Below are 9,959 nucleotides of genomic sequence, written 5' to 3' on the forward strand. Positions count from 1 at the left end.
ATGTTTTTGTTTAAAAATACATCAATTTCAAAGTAAATGAATAACAATTTTAACCTTACGTTGTGCATAAAAAACAATATATTTGTGATCGAATTGTTATATATTGTAGTAAAAGTAGTCATACTCAAAGTTGTCGTATGGCATACACATATAATGTTCCTCACTAATACAATTTCAACAGACTGACCTTTTCATCGCAATGTGTGTTTTAAAAACAAATCTACCAAAATACCTAAAAAACACTTTACAATTAAAAGTTCAACATTTTTACCTGAAGACAAAAACTGACTGATTTCAGTTTTGTACTTTATCTTGTTATCTGGAAGAAATCTACACTATAGAATGCACGGGAAAATTGAATAATTACTGTAGGTGTTAGTCTGCCATTGTATAAGTATGTTTACTTACAAAATAACGACAAACAACAACATTGTTGTTGATGCTGATGACTATGATGATGACATGAGCTCCCTTTAATGACTTTGGAAAAAGCAATCCAAAGCTTTTTTGTAACAACCTTTCCATCAAAAAACACTAAAACTGATTCGTAGTGAAGAGAAATTTTGATGGACTTTATTATACAGTAAATGTTTTTTTTTTAAATTTTGTTTTGCAAGTACTCCGGAGTATATAATCCCGAGGTGGGCAATAAAAAATCGGTTGAAATAAGGGCCAATGGTTGAAAATGCTTACACCTCCCACAGGCTGCTCGGTGCAGTGCTGACACACTGCAGGTGTACAGCACTCCTGACATGCTCGCACTTGTAATTTTCGCAAATTGTCTTCAATGAATTCTGAAATAATTTATAGATTATACAAATGTTTTTTTTTTATGCGGTTAAGTTTACGTGTAGCTTACATACAGTATGCGCTTAAATTGAATCACCCTAAAACTGTAATATTCTGGATATTTAATAACACCATGCCTTATTATAAATCATTATAAACTAGATAACCGAGTCTATATTCATTTATTTGTGTATTGTCTTTATTTTTGTGTCGTTGTCGTTGTTCTCGTAGTAATAGGGGAACTATACACTTTATAGGTCCATTATAACTAAAAGTAACAAAAACAATAATTTCGCTGTTCTTTTTCTGATTACAACCTTTACATTAATAAAGCAAGAATGTAAACATGAAGAGAATAAAAGCAAACTACAGCGCTACAAACAGAAATTGTTGAGCTGTGATTACATTTTCAAAACTGACAATAGAAACATGAGTGTAAATAAATGGCGTTAAAACATATGCAACTCCAGTATAAATAAAGGTATTTCTACTTAGCTGCTTTTTCCATTTTTAAAACACTGTTAGGCTTTTACATTAGGCTTTAAAAATGGATCTCCGGTTTGAATAACTGGTATGTCATTCTGCGATGAGAGAATTGTTTACTATTTAAAAATAAAATCCACATATTAATCGTAAATGAATACTTATTTAGCAGAAGCAAACCTACGCAACTCCCTTCTCTGCTGTTCAGCGCTGTCTGGTTGCCGTGTTCCATTTCACAGGGTGAGGGGCGGGGATGGAATATTTAGATGAGCTGGAGTGACAGCTCCTGTTTTCCAATGCACTCAGAAACTCAGCTGCTCCTTCCTTCAACTCTTCACTTCATAGTTCTTAGTACTAAAAACATCGGGCGCTGGGGGATCCAAGCGTTTCCTCCATGCATGCACTTTGCTGATCTTTGTGGGTGATTTTATTTGCCTCGCTTTTAATGTTGATTGTTTTACGCACTGGTTGTTTTTATATCGTTTGATTTTTTTTATTTTTTTTTGTTTTTGGAAACAAAAACAGAAACACACAAAGCAATGTCGTATCCTCAGGGTTACCTCTACCAGCCCCCGGGCTCTTTGGCTCTCTATTCTTGCCCAGCTTACGGGGCGTCAGCACTGGCTGCCCCAAGGAGCGAGGAGCTGGCAAGGTCTTCATCCGGTTCAGCGTTCAGTCCCTACCCAGGATCGGCAGCTTTTACCGCTCCAGCAACTGGCTTCACAAGTCCATTGCAGTATACTACGGACCCGGCTTCGGGATTCCCATCATACATGGTAAAATGTATTCCTTGTTTTTATTGTAATGGTGAGGAAATGTTACATTGAACAGCAGTGCGATTAGTGTATCACAGTTAAATCAGGATATGATGTATTGACAATCGTATAAATCTGTGTGTAAGAGGTTTTATCTTCTAAGTCCTAGTGACGTTTGAAAAGTCAATATTTTTAAATAAGTATTTTTAATAAAGATAATTAGTAATATGAATATCACAAAGGCCTGTTGTTTAGTATTACTTTCATTGATGTGTAAATAGCTGTTATATCAAAGCAGAGACTTTACGTTGGATTAACAACAAACTGGTGCCACTTAAAATAACGTCGCATTAATTTACTTTTGAAGTGCTTGTCAAAATCATTACCCGTCATCTTTTCAGAGGGATGGGATTAACAATACAAAATACACATAATGTAATGCTAACTGTATTGAAATCTTTGCATTTATATCACTTAATACTGAAGACAACTGCAGTTATGTAGGCCTGACCATAAGCAAACATGCCACGAACTGATCTGTCATTAAGTATATATGATATATATATATATCATATAAATGTGTTTTTGTTTTAAAAAACTTTTTAATATGATTGGAAACCCGAGGATGTAAAGTAATTCTCCGCTTTTGTGAAAGATGGTTTTAATAAAGTTATTTTAATGGCGTTTTAAACTCTTCGGGATTATGCAAAGTTAAATCATTCCAATTTAAACGTGAAAAGGTGAATTAAAATGCTAATGCAATGGCGCTTGAAGGATTTGAAAAGGTGCATGTCTACTGATTTGCAAATTGGATTTGTAATGCATTAGTGCAGTCATATGCTAAGAAAAGCCGCTATTTTCTGTGTATATAAAAGACAAAACAATGTTTTGAGAATGCATCAAAACGTAACTCTCAGGAACCATATATTTTCATCTTTTCACAATAATGATTAATGGCTATGAAGCCTATTAAAATAACCAGTCATAGCTCATAAATATAAACTAATGTGTGGTATTCATGTCTGATATTTCAACAATATTTTTTTTCAGTTATCAGTAATAAAGTGATACACATTTTAACGCGTACAATTATGACACGTTTTTTTGTTTTATTATCTTCAAGGGTTCCCCGTACGATGCTCACACAACCGGAATGGCAGGGGCGATTAGTTATCATCCTTATGGGAGCCCAGGATACCCTTACCAGCTGAATGATCCTGCTTACCGAAAGAATGCAACGAGAGACGCTACAGCCACCCTGAAAGCTTGGCTTCAGGAACACAGGAAAAATCCCTACCCGACCAAAGGAGAGAAGATCATGCTCGCTATTATCACCAAAATGACCCTCACACAAGTTTCCACCTGGTTCGCTAATGCCAGGAGGAGGCTGAAGAAGGAAAATAAAATGACCTGGGCTCCCCGAAATAAAAGCGAAGACGAGGACGAAGAAGATGGGGACGGGGAAAGGAAAGACGATCATTCAGAAAAGAACCACGACAACAGCGAAACTTCAGCGGAAGATGAAGGTAAGTCTGGATCACAGTTCTTGTTAAAGATAGGGATAAGAAGACGTGAACCGATTAATATTTTATAGATTTTATGTTGATATCTTTACACCTTTTTGTTACATTATCGACAATTTAATGTTCTACTTCTGTATCTCCAAATTTAATTTTCGCACTTCAGTTAACATTTTCCATTATCCGCCAATAGAAGTTTTGCTCAAATATATTATGAGTTCTGTAGATACTTCGCATAACACAGCTGACTATTGTTATTTAATATCTACATTGTTTATGGACACCTCAGGTTCTGAACGCAGTTTAAGAGTTCATTTTCATTTACATTAATCAACGTTTCTTATGATTTTAATAAAATATAAACATTCCCTTTATTTCAGGTATTAGCTTACACGTTGACACACTCACAGATCATTCTTGCTCAGCGGAATCTGACGGAGAAAGAGTCAGTTGCAGAATTGGGGACGTCGTTTGCGAGTCTGGATCAGATACCAAGGACAAATGTGAAGATGATGATAATGACATAGAAAATGAAGAACGGGAACGAGGCCTCTCACCTAAGCCTGTGACAACATCGCCACTAACCGGGGTAGAAGCCCCCCTTCTTAATCACCACCACCACGAAGACGCGTCCAGAAGCAACAACAAAACTAGTTTGGACAGCAGAATTTCATCAGGGCCACAAACTCAGACCATTAAACCTAAACTGTGGTCATTAGCAGAAATAGCCACCTCGGACCAAAAACAGCACTTGGGGCAAAACTGTCCCCCAAGCGTGCTGTCATCAACGCCTGCGTCAACGTCTTCAAACAGCACTGTTTACCCAGCATCTTCCATCTTAGGAAGGCCTATTTATTACACTTCTCCTTTTTATAGTAATTATACAAACTATGGCAACTTCAGCCCTTTGCAAAACCAGGGGATCTTGAGGTATAATTCTTCTGCGGTGGCTGCTAATGAGGGGCTCAATCAGACTGTACTAAATACAGCCTCTATTCACAAACAGAGCAATGACTCTCTTACAAAAAATATCCCAAACCAACTTGAACAACACTTCAGGCCCACTAATTTAGAGTCCAAGAAAGGTAGGTAGAGAAACGAACTTTTAATTATCCGAATTAGGTTTCGAATACGTCAGTAGGTTTTAGAATACGATAGAGATGCATTATTATTACGAGGTATTGTTATTTTTGCCTAATAAAGTTGAAATCGTTGCTAAAGTTGTTGCTAAAATTCGGTCAATTACAGTTAACATGAAACATAATTTTGAGTGAAACTGATATTGTACTAAAATATACCACAGTAATAAGATGATTTACGGTAGCCTAATTAACAAAAATGCACATTTAAAACTTGTTTTAAAACTTAAAAATGTTATTGTAAATAAGGAATTCATTTATTAAGGTAAAAAAGTCAAACTAACAAGCTTAAAGTCGTGCGGAACACCGCCACTGCATGGTGTAGGCTAATGCTGTAAGTTAATGCTTGAAGAATGTAAAAAAAAAACTAACGTAATTTGTTCTTAGTGAAAAGTCGGAATTAGAGGAATTGAAATGATTGTGCTTTGACTAAATGGGGGTTGTTGTTTTGACAGACACCACTGAAGTGTGCACAGTAGGAGCCCAACCATACCTATCAGGGCAATAAGAACATAACACACGTAAGTTTTTTTTAGAACGTAACAGTACATGTGAATTACATTGTAAAGTACTAGCAGTTTAATCATTTTTCTTTTGTGTTCTTACACTATAAAATATCCAACTACAATAGTAATAACATTTATCATTACTATTATCGCTGCTACTATTTAATTTGCGTAGGCAAATAATATCATTCTTTGTTAATTCGTGCGTGTTGTAGGTCATCATAAGTACAACGATTGAGAAAACGCAATACGAATTTACAAGATTGTTAGGATGAAATGATTCTCATGTGCAGTTCTGGGTCGTTTTGGCTGATTTGGGTTTTTATTTCCTTGGTTCACAGGTAGGTGTCACAATTGCTTAGAAAAAAAGCGGGCAAGCCATCATTCCTCAATCCTCTGTTATATGAAACCAATTATGTAATTCGGGATCACATCTTGTGCCACTGTATAAAAGAAGACAACAGCGCACTATACTTTAATTCAACAGATTTTAATCAGTTATTTATTTTGAACATATGTGCATTTGTTTGTAAAGTAGTTTTTTTTTCCCAATGTATGTGACTTTGAAAAAAGTTATTTCTCAGGATCCCTTTATTGCTCATTGCCACGGTATATTGTATACTATAAGTGTGAAAAGAATTACTGTAAAACCTATTTGTAAAAGATGTATAATGTAGAAGAAATGTGACTGACGAACTTGAGTACTCTTAAAAAGTGGAAAACATTTGATATTTATTTTTGTAATGACGGCGAAAAGCCTATAATTTATGCAAGTTGTATTGCAATGGAAACAACATTGTTTTGTAAATAAATTATGACTGGTTTTTATTTGAAACGTAATGGCAAGTTACACAATCTTTGTTGGTTGTTAACAAGAATACTTTTACTAATTTATATCTTTGATTGTAAATAAAACGGGCTAGTCTGTAAAGACAAAGTTGTGCAATCCATTATTTATAGCAGAATAAATTCATGTCGCTGCTGTCGATTGAAATGTAGTAATTAATTTGTGCCTAAACGGTGTTTCGTTTATACTTTTTTTGTTAAAAAGCAAAATGCATATACAAATTAAATATAAATGACACGACAGATTAATACTGGATGTAACTAGGCTTTATAAGATCGACTTTATGATCGAATTAACAAAGGTACGTTTTCAGATATAATTACGTTTTCTCTACTCTTCCAGAGAAAATACAGAATAATGTTTTTAAGGGATTATATTAACTCAAAATTCTACTCTCAAGAAAGGTTAACTGTGCCTTTGTACTTTAATCAATCATACACATATTTTCTAGGCCCTCATATATTTTACACCATGATTAATAATGTTATAGGGTGAGAGCATTATTAGATCCCAGCGGGAGTGATCCTGGATGTTTTTAGCTTAGTTTAGAACGGTCAGTTGGGGTTCATTATGAGGCGATATTGAACAATTTATAAAATCTTGTCTAAACATCTGCCAGCTCCAATGGGGCTAGTGTCTGCGAATGGAAATTGCTGGACCATTCTGATTTTTTAATAGTAAAAATTGGTGGCCTTTAACACGGACCTCATTAGTCATGGCGTTTGAAAGTGAGCTCAGACTTAAGGTTTTTATTAATCGAAGTAATAGACGGTGATTTCTTTTTACAGAAAATCAGATAGCGAAGCATATATTTTACATATACGTGGTTTTACTTATTAGCAAAAATCCAATTGTATTTCAGTTTGGTATCAAAGGGTAAATTTATTTCAAATACGTAATATACAACTAATCTGAATAAATACATCATATTGATATTTCTATGTAGTTTTCCCACTTTTTTGTGAGAATGATTAACAAAAACAGAGAAAGGGATGACAGTTTTGCGAATTATACATCAGTGTTAATTGTCTTTAATTGAAGTGACAGTTCAGGAATTGATAAGCAGATTCGCCGAGTGCTAATGTACATAATCAAACAGTAAAATTAAACAGTAAACTTCGAAGTACTACAGTATTGCAATATTGATTAGTTTTATGTTGCGATCTGTGTATATCTATTTGTTATAATCGCAGACAATAAATATAGGTTTATGCAATAGCTTTAATTAAAACAATCACAATAAAATACGCACTACAACAAGACAGTAAAATTGGTAGTGGTTGGATTTCAGTCTTTATGTTGATTGCTGTTCGTTATCAGTATTTTGTTCTTATTACGAAACCTTACAAAACTTAATATAAAAAGAAAAAAAATATTTCCAAGGATTAATAAATCACATACAACATGAAAAAGTTAAATTGGTCTTGCATTAACACTGGCGTTTAACAGAAAAAGGGGAAAAATAAGTTTAGTGTATCTTACGTTACCCGTTGTTGATGATTGATTTTGTGATCTCCTTAGAGCCAAAAAAGTTCAGAAACAGTGTGAGGGAAAGTGCAGTTTATTCAAATCGTGTTTAAGATGAATGTTAACTCGTCCCTGGGGCTCTCATCCCCTTAAACTTTTCTTCCAAGCCCAAACATCTTTGTAGATCGCTGATTCAAACTGGAAAGACAAACAATCCCATCGCCAGTCCGAGAGGTTTCATTAGAGCTGATTTATTGAAATTCAAGCTTTAATCTCAGGTGGGATCCCCGGGGAACTGCTGCTGTTGTCAAATAGTACCAGAGGCGGTTTCCACTTTGGGCTGCTTATAGACTCTGCCTTTCTCTGCTCCCTTCAAATGTCAACATTTGTTCTCAATAAAAGGAGTTATTGTTTCTGTAAAACAGCTCACCAGCCGCCTTTGAAAACATGAAAAGAACTTCACCCACCTCTGTTTGATTGGAAGCAGAGTAAGGTGAAATACAAGCGCCTTGCATAACAAACAAAAGCTGGTCGCTTAACCAGTAAAGACTGTAGTAGGAGGGGTGTAATAAAGTATTGAAATACTTTAAATGCTTAAAAGGCTTCTGATAATATACAATTGAAATAAATGTGATATATGTACTTGTGCAATACAAAAATCTTTGAAGTTATTATACAATTATTTGATAGGTTACGACAAAATAAAACTGGGGGTGTTGGTAAATCCGTAATGGTACAGTGAATGACAGGACATAAGAAAAGATACATTTTACATAAACTTTTACAGAAGATGAAGGTCAAAGTTTACTAGCATTGAAATTTCGCGTCCTCTCTTTGATCATTAACAATTACTGACTTTGTATTTGATTACATTCAACACGTTGAATCGCCAAATTTCAGAAATATTAGCTGATTAGTGGTTTTCACTTTCTCATTCAAATAATCTGAAACATAGCATTCTATTTACCAATATTATTGTATTTGCAAAATATAAAAATTAAACAGGAAAGACAAAGTTGTTGTAACAGCGGTAGTAGACAGTTGGAACAATCTATGAACAGCTCCCTCTTGCTTGAAACTTTTTTTTCCAATCTGAAAGCATTTAATTGCTTCATTGATTTCCACTGTTCCTGTTAACATAAAAATTGACCAGAGTCAAATCACCTTCCTCAGGAGTACAACCAACTTTTTAATTCCAATGATGAAATTCAGTGTTAGGTCACCGTATTTCTCTTTAGGTAAGTCTATTCAGAAGAACATTTTATTACAGCAATAGAAAGAGTAAAGATTTTTAATTAAAACAATCAGCAGTGTCTCTTAGAGCTTTTTACGGTTGCAGTAGGCCATGCTCATAACAAGTTTTGCTGTTATTCCCGAACTGGCCAATGGCTGAATCTCCAAAAGACGAAGACTTACTGTACATTCAAAAGATGTAGACCAATCATCTATCAACCCATGAACTGTCTTAAGCAAATATAATCATTCACTGTGATATACTTTGTATTGATTAATCAATTAATTTTATGATAATGACTAAGTAAAATAAATTTGGAGATACTGCAGAAGTATTTGGTTGGAAACGTGCTATTTGTAGAGTGTTTTAGTACCACAGTTGTTAGAATTTTACTCAACTATTTTATTTAACAATATTAATTTAAGTAATACAATGTTTAATTTTGAAAGGCTTAATTACTAAACAGAATACATTATTTATTTCAGACCTCTACTACTAATAATAAAGTACTATAGGCGCTACAATAATAAATAAATGTATAAATTCGGGGAAAAATGTTTTCATTTGAAATGCTATTAGGTTGTCTATCGTTTCTGTTCTTCTTTTCCCCAAAACGTAAATTTGACAGATGAATAAAATCATTCATCGACCGCACAAAGTACGACGTTCTGGAATTATTATTGATTTTACAGACAAGGTATTTCAGTGTGTTTGCACAATAACGTTAATTACCTAACATTAACGTTTAAACATAAATAATGATTACGCCTCTTTAAAAGAAATGTTGCATTTACCAACTTAAACGTTGCACATGGTATTCATAAAGAAGATCAAAGAAAGAACGGACTTTTCAAAGCAAAACTGAAGTCTGTCCCCTAATAAAGGTGCCAGGAGAGATATTATTTCTCCTTGCAGATCAAGGGAAGCGAAATAGCAGGAACTATTTCAATCTCCTACATTTGTTCTCACCAGAAGCCAAACAAGACTATTAGGATATAAGCTCCTTTAAATTATTTTGCGGGAGCAGAAATCTTAAGTCATGGTCTGCGAGAAACATACAAATATGATTTTTTTTTTTAAAATTTCTTACATCTGTAGAATGTGTAATATTAGGAAGAATAGTTTGAGTATACTGTATGTTGCTACTAAAACAGAAGTTTAAAAGCATACTGTACATATCCGAAACAGAGTGAATTACAATGTATTAATCCTACTGAAA

The 9,959-nt window shown here is 34.2% G+C and overlaps 1 protein-coding gene across 1 annotated transcript; it reads left to right on the plus strand.

The window, feature by feature from the left end:
- Window positions 1-1,570: 1,570 nt before the first annotated feature.
- irx2a (iroquois homeobox 2a) lies at window positions 1,571-6,174 on the plus strand. The gene is made up of 5 exons (XM_088929533.1): window positions 1,571-2,048; window positions 3,151-3,553; window positions 3,928-4,632; window positions 5,142-5,207; window positions 5,534-6,174. The coding sequence occupies exons 1-4, from the start codon at window positions 1,812-1,814 to the stop codon at window positions 5,192-5,194; spliced, it is 1,398 nt and encodes a 465-aa protein (XP_088785659.1). The 5' UTR covers window positions 1,571-1,811; the 3' UTR covers window positions 5,195-5,207; window positions 5,534-6,174.
- Window positions 6,175-9,959: the final 3,785 nt, after the last annotated feature.

Source organism: Atractosteus spatula, chromosome 12 (genome assembly GCF_055471065.1).
Source record: "Atractosteus spatula isolate fAtrSpa1 chromosome 12, fAtrSpa1.hap1, whole genome shotgun sequence".
NCBI lineage: Eukaryota > Metazoa > Chordata > Actinopteri > Semionotiformes > Lepisosteidae > Atractosteus > Atractosteus spatula.

Coding starts and splice junctions, on each gene's coding strand:
- irx2a (XM_088929533.1), top strand. CDS start 1,812: ATGTCGTATCCTCAGGGTTACCTCTACCAGCCCCCGGGCTCTTTGGCT. Junction 3,554..3,927: donor AACTTCAGCGGAAGATGAAG/GTAAGTCTGGAT, acceptor CCTTTATTTCAG/GTATTAGCTTACACGTTGAC. Junction 4,633..5,141: donor TAATTTAGAGTCCAAGAAAG/GTAGGTAGAGAA, acceptor TTGTTTTGACAG/ACACCACTGAAGTGTGCACA.